The 20,255-nt window shown below is 47.7% G+C and overlaps 1 protein-coding gene across 7 annotated transcripts in view; it reads right to left on the bottom strand.

Moving 5' to 3' along the window:
• The window catches only part of PRKCZ (protein kinase C zeta), a 145,517-nt gene that overhangs the window by 14,473 nt on the left and 110,789 nt on the right, over window positions 1-20,255 (bottom strand). For all 7 annotated transcript variants that reach the window (XM_064281112.1, XM_064281115.1, XM_064281111.1 and 4 more), the window contains 3 exons: window positions 1,476-1,562; window positions 456-591; window positions 209-296 (listed from right to left, as the gene is read on the bottom strand). In XM_064281112.1, the coding sequence (XP_064137182.1) occupies window positions 209-296; window positions 456-591; window positions 1,476-1,562 (311 nt within the window). The remainder of the gene's footprint in view (window positions 1-208; window positions 297-455; window positions 592-1,475; window positions 1,563-20,255) is intronic.

Below are 20,255 nucleotides of genomic sequence, written 5' to 3'. Positions count from 1 at the left end.
CAGACCTCTTATATCTGACCCTATGCCTTTGGCGGGGTCGGCTCAGGCAGGGCCCCCTCCAGCCTCCCAGTCTGCTCCATGGCCATGTCACACAGGAGAGCAGAGCATCCAGGGGGTGGAGCCCTTCTTGCCCTCTGAGGACCACGCAGGCCTGGCAGACAAGCTGGTATGTGTCTGGCAGGAACTGCCCCCACAATTCCAGACTCACCATACTCCTCTCCCCGCAGGATTTCCGGGGCGATGTAATTCGGGGTCCCGCAGAAGGTGCTTGTGGTGTCGCCGGGGCCCAGGCCTTCCTGTGGGGACAGAGCTAGTAACCAAGAGGGGCCGTGTGGACCCGCAGGGAGTGCCAGCACGGGACAACTGAGACAAGCTGCCTTGGGTGGCTGAAGGATGAGGACCCTGAGCACAACATAACAATGGCAGGCCACGGGAGGTGGGGGTCAGGGGCTCACCTTGCACATGCCGTAGTCGGTCAGCTTGATGTGCCCGTCAGCATCCAGCAGCACGTTGTCCAGCTTCAGGTCCCGGTAGATGATCCCCCTCTCGTGCAGGAAGTTTAGGGCGATGCAGATCTCAGCGGCGTAGAACCTGGGGGCAGGCGGGGGTGTCCCGTCAGCAGGGAGGGCGGCCCGTCAGCAGGGAGGCTATGTGGCTGGCCGGGATGGGGACTCACACACACAGTGACCTGGGATGGGCCGTTGTGGACCCCCATCTCCTTACAAGGTGACCCAGTGGGTCCCTCCACCAGCGAGATGGACTTTAAGGTGAGGAATGGCTGTTCCTTATTACCACCTGCCTTTCCCCAAAGGGCTCTAAGGGGACTCACAAAACCAGTTTTTCTCTTCTTTCTTTCTTTTTTTTTTTTTTAAAGTGAAGAAATTAGGAAGAGAGAAAACAAGAATGATGTAGTTGAGTGAGGCTCCCGATGCATCCTGGGGTCTGATCCCGTGGGTCCCGAGGCTGCGAGGGGGGGGGGGGGCCAGCCGACACCAGAGTTGAGTAAGAAGGGGCACACATCATTTAGCATCTCCTCACAAGACACAGCAGTGGTCTCTTGGTGCTGAGCACATAGGGCTTCATGCCCCCACACCGCCACCCCTGTGCTGGCCCCAACCCACCACCACTCATGCAAGCTGAGAAGGCCTACATCCCCCCATTTTGGCAACAGGGAAAAAGAAAGAACCAAGATAGCACAATTGCAAAAACAAAATAAAACAAATGAAAAACTCCCATGAAACACCGATTTCTCCTGTAGGAGGCAGCTTGCCTTGTGGGGCAGGATGTGGCGGGCTGTTGCTGGGCCCTGAAGTCAGAAGACCCCCCCAAATCTTACAACAATGTGCCACCCTGCAGGAAAAGGCAGTGCCCTCTGCCACTTTCCCCCCAAACTCCATCTCCTTCTACTGAACTCACCACTGACCCCCCAAGAGCAGACTTGGCCCACCTGCCCCCTCCCCAACATGGTGCCCCACCTGGCATGCTCCTCCGGAAGCTTCCGCTGCCTCTGCATGTGGAACATGAGGTCCCCGCCGTTGACGTACTCGATGACCAGGAACAACCTGAGCAGGAGAGAAGGCACAGCTAAAGGCAGAACTCACGCGGTGGCAGGCATCGGAATACACTCGATACGGAAATTGAACATAAAGAACCCACTGTAAGCTGAAAGGCGTCCCTGGGTGGTGCAAACGGCTGTTGACTGAAAGGTTGGAGGTTTGAACCCACTCAGAGGCACCTCAGAAAAAAGACACGGCAACCTGCTTCTGAAAAATCGGCCACTGAAAACCCTATGGCACACAGTTGGACTCTGATCCACATGGGGTTGCCCTGAGTTGGAGCTGACTCAAAGGCAACTGGTTTGGTTTTGGTTTATAAGCTGAAAAGCTGCCAGGAAGTTTACTTTTAAGTTAAAGCAAAGCTGTGTTTGCTGCTGACGTGTCTCCTCCGGTGTGCGGCTCTCCTGACTGCTGGCCATCTGCTTTGTATGCTTTTCTCCTGAGTGGCCGAGAGCTTTTCTCCTGTGTGGCCGAGAACAACAGGCGACCCCGGGGCACCTGCTGGCTCCCAGAGTCAGTAAGGAAAAGCACCCAGACCAAAAAGTAAGGCCGAGGCCAGGCTGTGCCCCACTCCGGAGTCTGCAAGGGGCCTTCTTGGGGGGAAGCCCAGTGACCGTTCTTCATCATCTGGAGGCCAGACACTGCCCATCCGCAGAGAAAGCTCCATTCCAACTTAACACCTCAACACAGTCAAACTTGGATTTGGGAAAGAGAAAACCTTTCATTCACTCCTTCCTTTCATCTGTCAAACAGTTATTTGAGCTCCTACAGTACCAGGTCTGTCTTGGGGCTGAGGGCAGGCATGAGCAATGTACAGTCCCTGCCTCATGGAGAGAAAGGTTAAGAAATAAAGCCAGGTGAGGGGCCAGAGCCTCAACAGTGGACGGGTGACCAGGAAGAACCCTCCGAGCAGACAACAGAGCAAAGGTCTGAGTGACTGGGGTGTAGGAGGGAGGAGCCCAGAGCTGGGGACACCCTGAGGCAGAGCGGGGCCAGTGCAGGTGTGTGGAGGGGCGGATCCATGCGTCAGGGGATGTTATGGATTGAATTCTGCCCCCACAAACATGTATTGTAAATCCTAACCCCTATACCAAATTCTCGGAGCCGTGGTGGTACAGTGGTTAAGAACTCCAGCTGCTAACCAAAAGGTTTGCAGTTCAAATCTACCAGCCACTCCTTGGAACCTCTATGGGACGGTTCTACTCAGTCCTATAGGGTCGTTATGAGCCGAAATCAACTCAAGGGCAATGGGTTATACCACATTTTCAATTTGGGAATGGATTTTCTGTTATGTTAATGTGGCAGTATTGGTGTAAGGTTGTCTTAAATCAATCTCTTGGGAAATAGAAAAGAGCAGATTAAGGAAACAAGCAAGCATAGAGGGGGGAAGATAGATGCCACACCTCATGAGATCACCAAGGAGCAAAGAGACAGAAGCAGAAGAGACAAGGACCTTCCCCCAGAGACAACACAGAGAGAACCTTTCCCTAGAGCTAGTGCCCTGAATCCAGACTTCTAGCCTCCTAAACGGTGAGAAAATACATTTCTGTTGGTTAAAGCCACCACTTACGGGATTTGTTATAACAGCACCAGATAACTAAGACAGGGGAGAAGCCAGGTAAGCAGGTGGGACACCATGTGGGGAACGACACCATCTGGTGTGTGGCTGTGCTGGCCGCCACTGTGAATTGATGGGAGGGAGAAGCAGGGCAGGTGAAGGTGTGAGGAGATGCCCCATATCCAGGGGCGAGCACAGGTCAACAGCTTGGACTGGGTGTGGTAACCACAAGAAAGGGCTGGAGCAGGTGTCGTGCTGAAGGCAGAGCCAGCAAGAATGCTGGTGGACTGGACATGGGGTAGGAAGGAAGGAGGGGCTGGCACGCCCCAGGACCTGGAGCCATTTCCCATGCCAGGCAGATGTGGAGCCGTAGGGTTTGGGGGACGGCCTGGAGCTCTGTTTGGCCACAATGGATTTGAGGTGCCAGCCATCCCTCCAAATGGAGAAGTTGTGGAGGCAGTGGGGGCTGGGGAGAGGTCAGGGCTTAAGGTGGCATTTGGACGTCATAGACATGCTCATGTGATTTAGAGACACGGGGCTATGTGACGTCACCTAGACAGCCACGTAGGGCCCTTCATGTCTGCAAACAGCCTATCTCGTGATTTCCTTTATTAAGATCTTCCCACACTGTATTAAGATTCAATTTTCAAATATTAAGCTTATGCACCATTTTTCAGAAATGCACCGTTGAGGGCACTTTGTGGATTTTTAGGTCAATGGCTCCTTTTATGCCCTGAATTATTTGTCTCTGGAAAATTTTCCTCTGAGGGTCGGGAGCAAAGTAGGGAAGGGTCAAGAAAATCTATGGATTTTTCTAGTTCTTACAGGATCTCTTGACAACCTGGGGCTTGTCCTGAGCTGCCAGCATTAACCTCGGGAGGGGAGAGATGGATTTATACAAAGTACGCTGGCTTGCTGCATATTATCCATGAAGTTTTTGATTTCAGATTCAGGTAAGAAACAATTCCTAAAAAAAAATTTTTTTTTTTTTTTTGCAGAAACTGAAACAAAATCCTGAATAGCAAGTGGAGAAGTAGGCATGTCCACACTGCAGGCTGGGCCAGGTGCACCATCCTGAGGCCACACTCAGCATATTTGTTTGGAGGGCTGGGGGTGGTTCATTCTGCCTCTACTCAGCTCCCCGGCCACCAAAGGACATGCTTGGAAATTCTCTAGTAACACTGACCTTGTCCACCGGCCTGCTGTCTGTTTTTGTAAATAAAGTTTTATTGGAACGCAGCCACACTCGTTGGTGTACATATTGTCTGTGGCTGCTACTGTGCTACAGCAGCAGAGCTGAGTAGTTGGACAGAGACCTCTGGCTTGAAAAGCTGAAAATATTTACTGTCTGGCCCTTTAAAAAAAAATTTTGCCAACCCCTGGCACAATCACAACAACAAAAATAATAGCTTTTATATCACTCTTATGTGTCAAGTACTATTCTAAGTACATCCATGTATTAGCTCATTTAATTTGTCTAACAACCACATGGGGTAAGTTCTGTAAAGGCAGTCTGACCCTGGAAGATACCTAAGACCTAAACATTAGTCAAAAAGTTATATAAAAAAAAAAAAGTATGTATTTATAACTCTTAGGGTGCCTTTAAACCACAGGACTGCTACTTCTCACAGTTACCAGAAATTCTGTACCCTGAAGAGCCCTGTTCCCTTTGGACTGTCACCCTGGGAGGAAACGGGCCAGTTCCAAAGTTGAGGTCCCGCTCACACCTGGTGTGCCCTGGGAAACACCATGGCCCAGGCCAACTCACTTCCATTTTAAGTGACAATGGACTTCAATGACAGACAGAGAACCAATGCCATTTCCAGAGAAAATACAGAAATACACTAATTCTGGAGAAAAACAATACTGACACAGCACCTTAGGAAGCTGAAAAAAATTAAGGGGCTATTAAAAAAACCTAGAGAAGTCATTTTCCCTTTCTGTCAAGAAAAGCCCATTTCGAGAATTCCAGTGAAAGCCATTTCTTTGCTCCCAGCTGTGAGACAGATTCAGTCAGCTTGTGGTTGTTGCCTATAGTGCGAGGTCACTGCTCATTAAGGAATTCATTTAATGAATTTAATGCAAAATTTATCAAGACCCAAGACCATCGAGGAATTTCTTTTCTCTTTTAAAGCAGCTGGACACCTAAGGATGTGGGCACAGAATAGAACGTGGGTTTTGTCTACAGATAAAACCTTAATACAACTTTTGAACACTTACTCACAGTCCAGTGCTGATGCGCCCTAAAGAAGAGTCTACGGGAGTCACAGTGGCAGCTGTGACAAAACAACTGGCATCCAAGACAGAGCACGATCAGAGGCGGAGTACGATCGAGAGTCACAGCTTGCGTTTACGCAGGGTGTGAGGTGGGGGCTTAGGGGAGCACCTTCCACAGGTGATCATATGCCTGGGATCCTTCCATCTCAGGCCTCTACCAGGGATGGTGTACACCCATCAGAGGCTCGTGCACAGGAGCTCCCAGGCCAGGCCCGGGCATGGTACACACGGCTTTACCTATGGCATGTGTGGTTGCGCGGCCACACGGACCACACAGGGTGGGGGGATGCTGTCTTGCAGAAATCTCCCACAGCCAAGCTCACCTACATCCCTCCCATCCACACGTCCATCCCACATTGAGGGGAAAGAAGCAGTGATTGCGGTAGAGACATAATGCCTAATCACATACTACCTAATAAACACCTAACAAAATAGGCACACACAAAAAAAGGAGCCCTCGTGGTGCAATGGTTAAACATTTGGCTACTGACAGAAAGGTCAGCAGTTTGAATCCACCCAATAACTCCACAGGAGAAAGACCTGGCGATCTAGTCCTATAAAGATCACAGCCTAGAAAAACCCTATAGGGCACTCTGACTCTGTCACAGGGTCGCCAGGAGCTGGAATCGACTCGACAGCATCTAACAACAACAACATAAAATAAATTCACCAGCACTAACCACAGAAGGGCCATTAACAAACGGAAGCAACTTCAAAAGCTGGAAACCCAGGAAGTAGGCAAAACCGTTTAGTCCAGCTTCCCTCCTAACCTTGCTGTGGCCCCGGTCACCCCAGAGAGAAACAAGCCCTCTGACGGACATGAGGGCTCCAGGGATGGGGGGCAAAGGAGGGGCTGCACCCCATGGGCTGGGGTAAACCCTGGCGCAGGAAGACACCCCCAAAACCTCAAGGAAAGAATGGCCTCTGGCTTCCTCCTTAGCTTCGGCCTGCTACATGTGCATCATCTCCACGCCACCCTTCGGAGAATACAAAAGACCCAGCCCCCATACTTCAGCTCAGAGGAAAAACTCGCTGGTATGATATAATAGGGGTCGAGAATAATATAAACCAGGGGTTGGCCTAGCTCAGCCCACTGCCTATATCGGCAAATAAAGTTTTATTGGAACAGAGCCATGCACATTTCTTTACATATCGTCCCCGGATGGTTTCACACAACGGTGGATTTGAGTGGTTGCCACAGAGACCATATGGCTGGCTTGCAAAGCCAAACGTATTTACCACCTCTAAGAAAAAGTTTGCTGACCCCAGTATAAAAAATAACAGTGACAAAAATAATAGCCTTGAGAGCACTCATCAGGCCCTCTTCTAAGTACATCCGTGTAGTAACTCATTCAACCCAACAGCCATGAGGTAAGTTCTAGCATTTTCCCTATTTTACAGATGGGGGAATTGAGGCAAAGGACAGTTAAATAACATCCCCAGGGTCACACAGCTACTGTCAAATAAGATCTGACTTCAGACAACATGGGTGAATGTCCCCCATTCAAGGAGGAAGGGGAAGCAGACAGGAGACAAGGAGCCCTGCCTGGAAGAAGAGAGAGCTCAAGGATAGAAGAAAAACGAAATAGTAAAGTAGGAGTTCACACACAGATGACGAACGACAAGGCAAAGGAGGCTGATCTGGAGGACTGGAGTGTCACCATTTCAGAAGAGAAACCCAAAGCAGAAACCAGCACCAGAGCAGGAATATTCCAAAATCAAATCCCTGACTTGACGGAAAGCATGCGATAGTCACGGTGAGTGCGGACGAGCTAGACGAGGATTATAGCTCCAAGAAAGATTGTTGACAAAGCTGATCCTATACAAGGGTTTTATGCTGTCCCAAGAAATCTCCCACCAGAGGGAAAGTGAACCAAGCTGGCCTCCGATTTCTCCCCAGAGGATAGAGGCCGGAACACGGGCACGAAATATCTGTGAGCACCTGAGGGCAAGTGTGCCCTAAGAATGCCACACCTGGCTAAGATGGTGTTCAAGTGCAAAGTGGCAGGCATTCTCAAAGGTGAAAGAACTCAATGAATGCAAGCCCTGCGCCCTGCCCAGCATCAGGAAACACTGTCTGATAATGAAACCCAGCAAATTAAGAGATCAAAATCAAGAGCCCAGTGCTCCCTTAAATAGCCAACCATACAAGACCAAATGGTCAACACTAACACTACAGCAAAGATGAGAAGGCAAGGAGGGGCAGGAAAGCTAGATTGACAGACATAGAACAAATGTTCTGTTCCGGAAATAATGAGAATGCTGACAAATTGTGAAAAATGTAACACAACAATTGATATAAAAGTTGTTAAATGGGAACCTAATTTACTGTGTAAACTTGCACCTAAAACACAAAAAAATACTACTAAAAAGAAATACTACGGCACATTTAAAAAAAAAGAGCCCAAGATGGAAAATGAGTACCAGCCAGCTGCCATGAGTTGCCCCTGACTGATGGTGACCCCATGCGTATCTGAGCGGAACCGTACCCCACAGGGTTTCAATGGCTGATTTTTCAGAAATAGATTGCCAGGGCTTTCTTCTGAGGAGTCTCTGGCTGGACCTGTACTGCCAACCTTTTGATTAATGGCCAAACACATGAACATTTGCACCACCAGGGACTTCAAGATGGTAAAGCAGTTTAAAAGGACTGGAGTCACCATAAAGTGCACCAAGTGTGGAACTGACACTAAACAACAGTGGGTCACAGTTCCAGAAGAGAGTGAGAAGCCTAAAAAATGTAAATATAACATCATCGAAAACTATGGGGGGGAGGGAAAGTCAGCTTCCCTCCACCACAGCCCAGACCTGGCAGCCTCCCAGGAAATCTCACTGAGAGAGTCCCAATGCTATTTAAGATGTCCCAGAGGAAAGACAAGGGGAATTTCAAAATCCAGTTGAGACTGCACAGAAAAGGGATACCACAGATCAGTCAATTATCAATATAAATATCAATGCAAAAATTCTAAGTAAACTATTACAAACTGAATTCAAAAGCACCTTAAAAATAATGAAGCAAGACTGAGTATGGTCTTTCCTAGGAATTCAAGGATAGTTCAACATTAAGGAACTGTATTTTCAATCATCTCATATACATGTGAAAACTGGATAATGAATAAGGAAGAACAAAGAAGAACTGATGCCTTTGAATTATAGTGTTGGTGTAGAATATTGAATTTACCACAATTTTTTTGCCAGAAGAACAAACAAATCTGTTTGGAAGAAGTAGAGCCAGAATGTTCCTTAGAAGCAAAGACGGCGAGACTTCATCTCATGTACTTTGGACCTGTTATTAGGAGCGACCAATCCCTGGAGAAGGACATCATGCTTAGTAAATTAGAGGGTCAGTGAAAGAGAAGAAGACCTTCAATGAGATAGACTGACACAGTGGCTGCAACAATCAGCTCAAGCATAACAATTGTGAGGATGGCACAGGACTGGGCAGTGTTTTGTTCTATTGTATAAAGGGTTGCTATGAGTCGGAACTAACTCGACGGCACCTAACGACATCAAATAATAACATTATATGATACCAGCGATCAATTCATTATTTTCAGAGGTCCACTGAAATAATAAAAAAAAAAAGTCCGTGGATGATACAACTGGTTAAGTGCTTGGCTACTTCTGAAAGATCACAGCCATTGAAAACCCTGTGAAGCGCAGTTATACTCTGACACACATGGGTTGCCAGGAGTTGGAGCCGACTCAATGGCAACTGGGTTTTTAAGGAGTAAAAATCACAACAATCATCTCCATAAATGGTGAAAGGACCTTTGAAAGAATTCAATGTCCAGGATAAAAACTCTAGCAAAATAGCCAGAGATGTAAACGTGCCACCAGGTTATCCCGTTATCTCGGAACTGCACTGCCTCTCGCCGCTTCCTATGACTTCTCTGAACTGCAGAGGCCGGAAGTCTGGGAACTTCATCCTCAGGCTCCTTGGCCTGGAGGAGACTGGATGACGGGGGAAGAGACACAGCTTCTCCTCCAGCTCCCCAGTGAGGCAGGGCTGTCCAGGGAATGCTGCAGCAGCTGCAGGGAGGAGACAATTTTGGTCCCAGTAGCTCAGGCAGGGTTGGAATCCCCTTCACAGATCCAGAACCCAGTGTGGTGGCTGCCCCACGTCCTTGGTGGAGACCCCGGTCTATGCTTCACTCCGTCTTCCTGCTATGCCCAGCCCCGTTTCCTGCTCTCCCAGCACCTCTCCAGCCCTTTGTGGAATTGAGTGCCGTCAGTCTGAGACACCAAGAGGGGTTTGGTTCTGCTTCCCCTACAGGCCCAATGCTGTGCAAAAACATTACAAGCATCCCCAGTGCTTTCACCACCCCTGTGTGCAGGACCAATGCCCTCGAACTAGAGAAAGAAATCCACAGAGGCATTCCAATGCAGGAGGTGGTGACGTTATTCCTTTTGGCAGATGCTATCACCGTATACCTGAAAGCCAAGAAAATCACACAAAACTCCTACAGAAAAGAGCATTCACGAGGCAATGGGTATAAGGTCACTATGTAGAACCCAATTTGCTTGTTGTTAGAAGCTATGATGGAAAAAAGGACCTCGTTCATAATTAAAACGAGAGAGAAAATACTTAGGACTAAACTAAATGTGGAGGTGGAAAAACTGCATGAAGAAAACGTTAAAAGGCTCCTGAAAGAGGATGTGAACAAACAAAAAGGTGGACCATGACCTAGAGCAGGAAGATTCAACATCATAACCCAAAACCCGTTGCTGCCAAGTCGATTCCGACTCATAGCAACGGTACAGGTCAGAGCAGAGCTGCCCCATAGGGTTTCCAAAGCTGTAATCTTTACGGAAGCAGACTGTCACATCTTTCTCCTGTGGAGCGGCTGGTGGGTTCAAATCGCTGACCTTTGGTCAGCAGCCAAGGGCTTAACTACTGCGCCACCAGGGTTCCTTTTCAACATCATAAGATGTCAGTTTCCCCTGGGGTAATTGGTGAATGCAACAAATCCCAATAAAAATACTGGTTTCTCTTTCTTTCTGGACCTAGGCAAATAGATTCTAAGTCCATGTGGGAAGACAAATCCGTAAAAGGGAAAAATGTAAGGATGGGTGTTTCACTGGTTGATTTGGGGCAATGGGAATATGGACAAGAATTATTTCCTTCTTTGTGCTTTTCTGCATTTTAAAATTTTATGAAGTTGTTAAAGAAAGGCTGTTATCTGGTACGATGTCATTGTAAAAAAAAAATTTTTTTTTGTTTTTGGTGAAAACATCCACAGCAAAACATATACCAACTCAGCAACTTCTACACGTGCAATTCAGTGACATTGATTCTATCCTTCGAGTTGGGCAACCATCCCCACTAGGCTTCTCCAAATTATCCCACCGCCATTAACATAAACTCACTGCCCCTTAAACTTCTCATCTAACCTTTTAAGTTGCTGTTGTTAATTTAATCACATATAGGTAATTCTGTAAAAGAGCATCATGCTTAAGGCAGACGTTGAAGTTGTCAAGGATTTCGTTTTTACTTGGAACCACGATCAACACCCATGGAAGCGGCAGTTAAAAAATCAAACAACGTATTGCATTAGGTGAATGGTCTGCAAAAGACCTCTTAAATAGCAAAGATGTCACTTCGAAGACTAAGGTGCGCCTGACCCAAGCCATGATATTTTCAATCGCCTCATATACACGTGAAAGCTGGACAATGAATAAGGAAGACCGGAAAAGAATTGATGCCTTTGAATTATGGTGTTTCAAACAATGCTGAATGTACCATGGCCTGCCAGAAGAATGAACAAATCCGTCTTGGAAGAAGTAAAGCCAGAATGCTCCTTAGAAGCAAGGATTATGAGACTTTGTCTCACATACTTTAGAAATGTTATCAGGTGGGATCAGTCTCTGGAGAAGGACATTATGCTTGGTAAAGTAGAGGGTCAGTGAAAAAGAGGAAGACCCTCAAAGAGATGGATTGACACAGTGGCTAAAACAATGGGTTGAAACATAGCAACGATTGTGAGGATGGTACAGTGTTTTGTTCTGTTGTACACAGGGTTGCTATGAGTCGAAACCAACTTCAACAGCACCTAACAACAACAACAACACTGGTGTAAGGATGTCTTCAGGACATAAACCTTTGGTTTAAGGTTTAAAGATTATCTCAGGGCAATAGTTTCAGGTGGTCATCCAGCCTCAATGGCTCCAGAAAATCTGGATTCCATAAGAATTTAAAATTCTGTTTCAGATCTTTCCCCTCTTGGTGAGGATTCTTCTATAGACACTTTGATCAAAATGTTCAATAATGGTAGCTGGGAACTATCCAGTTCCTCCTGTCCCTCATGGCAAAGGAGGCAGTTGATCATGGAAGCAACTGGACACACATTTCATTTCTTTCCCTGATTCCCAACTCTCCTTCCTCTGCCGCTCCAGGCAAATAGAGACCAACTGTTATACCTTGGATGGCTACTAGCAAGCTTTTAAGACCCCAGGCACTATGCAATAAACTAGGAGGTAGAGCAAAAGCAAAAAAAAAAAAAAACCCAAAAAACCTAAACCTGTTGCTGTAGAGTCGATTCTGTCTCATGATGACACTACAGAACCGAGTAGAATTGTCCCAGAAGGTTTCCGTGGCCGTAATCTTTATGGAAGCAGACTACCGCATCTTCCTCCCATGGAACGGCTGGTGAGTTCAAACCACCAACCTTTCAGTTTGCAGCCAAGTGCATTAAGGGAGGAGAAGAGATGCACTAAAAACAATATTAGGCCTACTGACTGGGGTGTCCCGTGAAACCATGACACTTAACCTCCAAGCCAAGAAAACAAATCCCGTATTTGGTTGCACATAAGCAGCCTCAGCAGCTGCTCTTCTCTGTTGTTGCAAAAATATGTATCATACAACATTTGCCAATTCAACCTTTTTCAGGTGTGCAACTTGATATCAATTACATTAATCACGTTGTACAACCATACCTAAGTGATGCCAAATTTCCCATCGCCATAAACAGAAACTCACTGCTTCCCAAACAATGGCTCTCTCTCTTGTCCCTGTTGTTGTTAGGTGCCATGGAGTCAGTTCTGACTCATATCAGCCCTATGTACAACAGAACAAAACACTGCCCAACTACGTGCCATCCTCATGATCGCCATCTTGCCCCTGGTAACCACTAACACACTTTGGTCTCTATACAGTCTCCTATTCTTGTCATTTCATATAAGATCATAGAATATTTGTCCTTTTGATGTGATGTCATTTAATAGTTGACAAAAGCCTTACCTTCAGAACTGTTCCTGAAAGTTACTTAACAAAGAGAGCCCTCTGGCCAGTTCTGTGGCTCCTCACCCGTTCCAGGGAGAATAGGAACTCGGAGAGACGGACAGGGCGTGCTGGTCTGGCTGGAGGAAGGCTAGCCCACAGGTCATCCCCCTCGCTGTCAGCAGGACCCTCCTCAGACAGGCAGGTGTGAGTCACAAAGGCTACCGCATGGCGATGATGTGAGCTGGGACACTACCCATGGAAGGCATGACTGCCACCATGCACCTCTGTGCCCAAGCTCAGCAAGTCACATGGGAGGGCCCTGGGTAACACACTCACTTCCCCCAACACTTCTCCTGGTCCAGGAGCCAGCCGGGGTGGGAGGACACAGCACTGCACACCCCATGCTCTGTGGATAAGGCCCCCTCCCTGAGGGCCCCTCACTCTTCAGAGCTTGGGGATGACTCCCAGTGTGGTCCAGTAAGCCTAAAACGAGCCCCCTAAAACTTCTTTCAAATTTCCTGGCTGAGCCATAACTCACATCCGGTGGAGCTACCTGGCCCTACACCTGCATTGCTGGGCCTGGCCACTGGTCTGGGTGGCCCTGCCTGGCAAACACCAGGGTCTGGAGTTGTGTTTTGGCCATTTTAGGCACTCCCAATGAGCCACGTGGACTCAGAACCATCACATCCGCCAGGAGAACAAAGGCTGCAGCCACATGCCGTGTGCCACTCAAACACGTCAGTCACCTCTGGCTCCTTCTATTCTGGGACTCCGGTGACAGTTGAGCACAATTATTGCACCTTGGGGGTGCGGTGACTTGTGCTCAGGGGATGGTGCCTGCTCTTTCCTGGTCGATAGGGTTGCACTACGGTCATGGCCCTTGGCCTCCAACCTTGCAGCCTGCACCCCGGTTACTGATGTGCTGATCACTCCAAGTCCCCAGAAGTCGCCACCATGGAACCCTGGTTTTCCTCTGACCTCCTCACTGCGCCCCCCCTCCTCCTCCACTGTACCTGTGCCCAGGTGGCTTCTGAGGGTGAGACCCTGGCCTGCAACTCTACTCACCCCGTATCCTCCCCGTGGGCCCCCAATCTACACTGCCTTGTTCCCTTGCTCTGGTTGTTGGTTCTGCCTTGCTCTCCCAGGGAACTAGCTGGTCGGGCAGGGGAGGGCTCCCTGGTGTCAGCAATATGCACTCTCCTGTCCCCCCCATACTGGAACACCCCTGGAGACCTGCAGATGAGTGCCTGGTTTCTGCTGCCCTGACCCTATTCCTTATACCCTGATCTTATTCCTCACATTGTGATCCTATTCCTCACTCCCCAACCCTGTTCCTCATACCCTTGACCTTACTCCTCATGCTGAGACCCTATTCCTCACATTGTGTCCCTATTCCTCACGTCTGACCATGTTCCTCACTCCATGACCCTATTCCTCAGACCCCAACCCTATTCCTAACCCTGTGTTCCTATTCCTCACACCCCAACCTATTCTTCACATTGTGACCCTATACTGCCCACCCTCCTGGGAGCTGAATGTTGGCTGACAGCCTCTGAGCTGGCTTAACCCAATAGATCCCCACCTTACTGAGAGACCCCTGGTGGCCCTAATTTCCCAGGGCTTAAATGGCTGTGATGCTAGCAAAATTTTGCTGAAGATAATTAAAAAACAACTCCACCTTATACATCGACAGGGAACTGTCAGAAGTTCAAGCTGGATTCAGAAGAGGGCACGGAATGGGGGATATATCATTGCTGATGTCAGATGGATCTTGGCTGAAAGCAGAGCACACCAGAAAGATGTTTACCTGTGTCTTACTGACTACACAAAGGCATTTGACTATGTGAATCAAACAAATTATGAATAACATTACAAAGAATGGGAGTTCCAGAACATTTAATTGTGCTCATGTGGAACCTGTGCATGGATCAAGAGGAAGTCATTCAAAGAGAACAAGGGGATACTGTGTGGTTTAAAATTAGGAAAGGTGTGCATAAAGGTTGTATCCTTTCATCATACTTATTCAATCTGTACGCTGAGCAAATAATCCAAGACGCTGGACTATATGAAGAACAAGGCATCAGGATTGGAGGAAGACTCACTAACAACCTGCAATATGCAAATGAACAACCTTGCTTGCTGAAAGTGAAGAGGACATGAAGCACTTACTGATGAAGATCAAAGATTACAGCCTTTACTATGGATTAGGTTTGAATGTGAAGAAAATGAAAATCCTCACAAATGGACCAATAAACACCATCCAGGATAGATGGAGAAAAAATTGAAGTTGTCAACAATTTCATTCTACTTGAATCGACAATCAATGCCTATGGTAGCAGCAGTGAAGAAATCAAAGGATGTGCTGCATCAGACAATATGCAGCAAAACACTTCTTGGAAGTTTTGAAAAGCAAAGATGTCACTTTGATGATTAAGGTACACCTGACCCAAGTCATGGACTTTTCAATCGCCTCACATGCATATGAAAGCTGGACAATGAAAAAGGAAGACAGAAGAATTGATATGTTTGAACTGTGGTGTTGGCAAAAAACACTGACTATACCATGAACTGCCAGATGAACAAACAAATCAGTCTTAGAAGAAATACAGCCAGGGTGTTCCTTAGAATCAAGGATGGTGAGACTTTGGCTCACTTACTTTGGATACGTCATCAGGAAAGACCAATCACTAGAAAAAGACATATTTGGGTATAGGGTCAGAGAAAACAAGGGAAACCCTCCATGAGATGGACGACACAACAGGCACAACAATGGACTCAAACACACCGACAACCATGAAGATGGTGCGAGACAGAGGGAGATTTGACGTGGAAGAGAAAGCCATGTGAAGACAGCACAGAGAGATTTGAAGATGCTGGCCTTGAGGTGATACTGCCACAAGCCAAGGAAATCTGGCAGCTACCAGAAGCTGGAAGAGGCAAGGAAGGATACTTTCCTAGAGCGTTTAGACGGAGTGTGGCCCTGTCAACACCTTGATTTTGGACTTTTGTCCTCCAGAACTGTGAAAGAATACATTTCTGTTGTAAGCCACCCAGTTTGTTGCAGCAGGCATAGGAAACTCATACATTCTCAACATGCACCTCTCTGTTGAGCCAAGGTTCAGGGTCACCAACAAAAGCACAACTTACACACAGCCACTAGATAGAACAGCAATTGCTCCCACAGAGAAGAGACAGAGCAAGGTCTGTTTCAGTAGTGGGCATCGGCCCCCCATGGCCAGTGAGTCACTCCCCACAGCTGATGCAGGGAGGTGGTCTGCACGCACCCCTCTTGTGATGTAGTTGAAGGACCTCGTTCCCTCTCCACCAGGAACAGATATAGTAGTGGGCTTGGCCAGGTGCCATATGATACAGAACAAAGAGGTACTCATTAGGCCCAAAACAGGGATGGAGTCTCCTGGATAAGAAGAAGAAGAAACCAGGACAGAGGGAGGCTCAGTTCCCAGCTCAGTTCCACAGGGAATGTTCCAGGCTCAAGATTCTGATTAGGTAGCCTGGGTGACAAGCACAGGAGCCATGGCAGACTGTCCTCCTAACAGGTTCCTTCTGGCTGAGACATCCCACTTCTGTCCTTCACGCTGCTCTCCTACCTACGGTGACGTCCCTTCTACGAGGCCCTCAGGTCGAGATCTGTCCTCTCTAATCCCCACCTCCACCCCAGTCTCAGTCTCACACACTTTTCTCCTCTCTTACAATTCCCCTGGGCCACTCATTCGCAGCTTGCCCCTCCTTAGACATCACCGTCTATATGCAGGACACCCATTATTGATTCCACATGGCCACCCAGAGGGTGCGGTTGGGTTGACCACAGTGGGTGCAATTGGACTTTACCGGATTGGGGAAGAAGAAAGAAACTTCGTAATGAAAAAGCTTTGGAACTAGGTGGCGGTGGTGGTTGCACTACGTGGTGGACGTAATTGACTTCACTGAATTATACACTTTAAAATGGTGAAAACGGCAAATCTTCTATATAATTTACCATGATTAAAAAAAAGAAAGAAATCCTTTCTTTTTTCCCCCTGTTCAGAGAGGCTTTCCTAATAGCCAAGTTCATGTGGGAACTTTGCTCTTTATTTATCGGACTTCTATTCAAGCTTGCCAATGAACACCACCAGGACTGCTCACGAGTTTAATTGGTTTCCTGTTGTGTTGGGTCCTGCTGTGAAGTCAGAACACGGTGACATTCATCTGGCCCCTAGCAACGCGCTGTGGCAAAACCTCAGGGCTGCGGCTTCAGTGTGGGACCAATGAACACAGAGAACGTCTCATTAAACCTGCAATTACCTTCTGCAGTCGTGGCAAGGAGGCAAAAACGGCAGCACACCCACTCCAAGGACAGCTGCCTTTTCTAAAAGGCAGCGTCCTGGGGCAGGCTTCCCTGAGTCCCTTTGGGCTGGCCAGCTAAGTGTTTCCCACTACAAGGGCTCGCTGGCCCCTCGTGGCATTTCACGACTTTCCTCCAAGCCTGCGTCATGGGGCCGGTGCTCGCCAAACGCCAGTGCAGTTGGTGATGATTTCTGGGTACAGTTTAACAGCCACCCAGTGATGGCTTTGAGTAACAGCTGGTTGTTATCCCCACCAGGGACCCAAACTCAGTGGAACTGGTTTATTTATTCAAAGACAACAGAACTAACAAAAGGAAAGGCCATAGCAGCTACAGCTCACGTGTGTTAATGGTTCACCCCCAGCCAGGCCTTTCATAAGCACTTAGATGCCTTAACGCATTAATTCCCCCGTGACCTGATAAGGTAGGCATTACTGCTACTCCTTCTTCCAGGAGGAGGAAACTGAGGCACATAGGTGTTAACCTTTTCAAGTTCAAATAGTTCACTGTGGGAAGGCTGGGGTTTGGGTCCAAGCTGTTGGCTCCCGAGCCTTTGCTCTGTCGCTGTCAGGACAACCTCCAGAGGCTTTGAAGTGGATTGAAAGGAGGTCAGGGCACCTTCAGTGGGAACCAGGCTGTCTGGCCTACACTCTCCTAGGGTCTCTGCTTCTATGGGCTTCGTGCCTTTTGTTGTCTTTGAGCCATTTTCCAACTCTGTCAGTTGTGGATACTTGGTAACGATGCGAATGATTCTTGTCCACAGAAAAGCATGTGAAGTCTGTCTGGCAGAAGGACAACGGATTTCCCATCCTCACCCCCACAGCCAGTTTTGCATTTATTTGCGAAGTCACCTCTGCATTCTAGATTGCCTACACGTGTGCAGGATTCTGACTTCTCCTTTGAACTGGCTGTAACATCTTACTAGTTTCCTCGTTAATTAATGAGTTACATAAAATGTGACACATGTTCACTACGTATTTGTACGAGAGGCACAATTTTACTGTTTTTTGTTTTAATTATCCTTCAACACCACTACCGCCTACTAAGTGCTAGGTATGAGCCAAATGCCAGGGGTAAAAAAATCCTAGTCCAGTCTACTTTTAAGGAGTGTGCATCTAGTGGGGAAGACAGGCACATACGTAATTAAAAAAAAAAAAAAAAAAACCATTGCCATGGACTCATAGCAACCCTATAGGACAGAGTAGAACTTCCCCATAGGGTTTCCAAGGAGCAGCTGGTGGATTTGAACTATGGGCCTTTTGGTTAGCAGCTGAACGCTTAACCACTGCACCACCAGTATATACACATAAAGTACACATAAGAACAGCTTAGGAAAGACACGATATTCTAACAATGAACTGCCACATGCATCTAGAGGTCACTGACAGATATGATTAAAAAAAAGGTAAACAAACATGTTTATTAATTTTTCCGGGGATGTGGCTGCCCAAGTACGAACGTTGAATGTTACTGTAAACAAACCTTCCAAACATCACTTAAAAAAAGCAAAACATGTAGCAAGGTTATATGGGTTTTTGTGTGAGAGACTGACTGGATCTGTAAACTTTCACTTAAAGCACAATAAAAATTATATATATAAAAAAAAAGCAATACAGTAAGTGGTTATGCTGTGGGGATCACACACAAATACCTAAAGGATGATTCCCCCTCCCCCCCACAAGCCCTAGTTTTCTGGAGCTGGGAACTTGTGACCTGGGAGGACATTCCTAGGGGCCTGGGTGCAGGCAGTTCTGCATTCAAGCAGCTTTAGATGGGGGTCCACTTGAAATGCTCAACTACTGCACCTCTACATCCCTTCAAGTCTATATATTAAAATCAAATTTTACAACCCCGCCTTTTTTGGAATCTCACTATTTTAGGAAATGTGGGGGTTGGAAGGAAATGGTTCCTTTCCCCGGGCATATTCCATAAGTATAAGAGCCTGTGATTAATGCTGAAACAGAAGCATGAAGGAAGTGTGAAGGGACACAACAAAGGGAACCATTGACTCTGCTGGGAGTTTCCAGCTGTCCTGAGAGGAGGTGAGGGAAGGGCAGGATTTCATGAGGCAGTGGAAAGGGCCGAGGCGGGCTGAGCAGAATAGCTGTACACAGGCTGCACAAGTTCCCTGCCTTTTCCCTTTGCTTTACCTGGGGTGGAGCAGAGGAGCAAATGGGGTGAGGCTGGAAAAAGCAAGCTGGGACCAGGTCATAAAAGGCCCCATCCACATGCACAGGAAGCTTGGATTTATCCCAGAAACAATTGGGGACTTAATCAGAGGAGCTTTTGAAACTGGAGAAAGACCCTTCAGATCTGTGTTTTAGGAAGATGGCTTAGTTCCAGTGTGGGGGAGCAGACAGAGTGGGAAGCCCCAGGGACCAGACACTCCAAAGAGGCCATGGGTGGGGTTCAGGTGGGAGGGAAAGGGAGGAATCAGTGCGAGCCAGGGAGGGAATAACTGCAGTTCTTCAGTGTGGGCAGCTGGGAAGGAGGGAATGCCGTTAACCAAGATGGCGTACGCAAGTGTGAGAAAAGGCCAGTTAATTCCAGGTGCTCTGGGAAGACAGGTGGCCATTCAGTGTAGGTGAAACAGAGGACTTAAGATCAGGAGAGAGTTGAGGGTAGAGGTATGAGTGTGTGCATTGCTGGTCTGACTTACAGCTAAGAAATGTGCAGAAGAGTTAGCATCGTAGCTGGAGACCACTGTCCTTATGAAAGGCCCACTGGCAAGATTGGCCTTGGCCAGTGTCTGGACACTAGACTGGTAAACAGTTCCTACTCTGATGTAAAATTCCCCTCAGTGATAAGGGTGACTCACTGTGCCAGAGTGTTTGTACAAGCCATGTGGTTCATGCTTAGGGCCTGCTCTCTTCCTGGGGTCTGGAGTTTTGGTACATGCCAGGCAGAGGTGTCTACATGACCGTCCCCAATGAAAATCTGGGCACTAAGTCTCTATGAGCGCCTGGTAGACACTTCGCATGTGTTGTCACAACTCGGTACCAGAGGATTTAGCACGGCCTGGGTGACCCCATGGGAGAGGACTCTGGAAGCCTCGTGTGGCTTCCCTGGACTTTGCCCCACGTGCCTTTTTCCCTTTGCTGACCTTCCTGCGTCCTTTCACTGTAATAACTCCTGACCATGAGTATGACTATGTGCTGAGTCCGGGGAGTCCTCCTAGAGAATTGTTGAATCTGGGGGTGGTCTTCAGGACACCAAGCACAGAACATATTCACTCATTTTCCAAATAAACAAATTGGGTGAGTCCAAGCCAAATAATCAAAACAAAAACAAAAACAAAAA

This window comes from Loxodonta africana, chromosome 3, assembly GCF_030014295.1.
Source record: "Loxodonta africana isolate mLoxAfr1 chromosome 3, mLoxAfr1.hap2, whole genome shotgun sequence".
In the NCBI taxonomy this organism is placed as follows: domain Eukaryota; kingdom Metazoa; phylum Chordata; class Mammalia; order Proboscidea; family Elephantidae; genus Loxodonta; species Loxodonta africana.
Note: the sequence above shows the minus strand (reverse complement) of the source record. Positions and strands in the feature narration are given on the sequence as shown.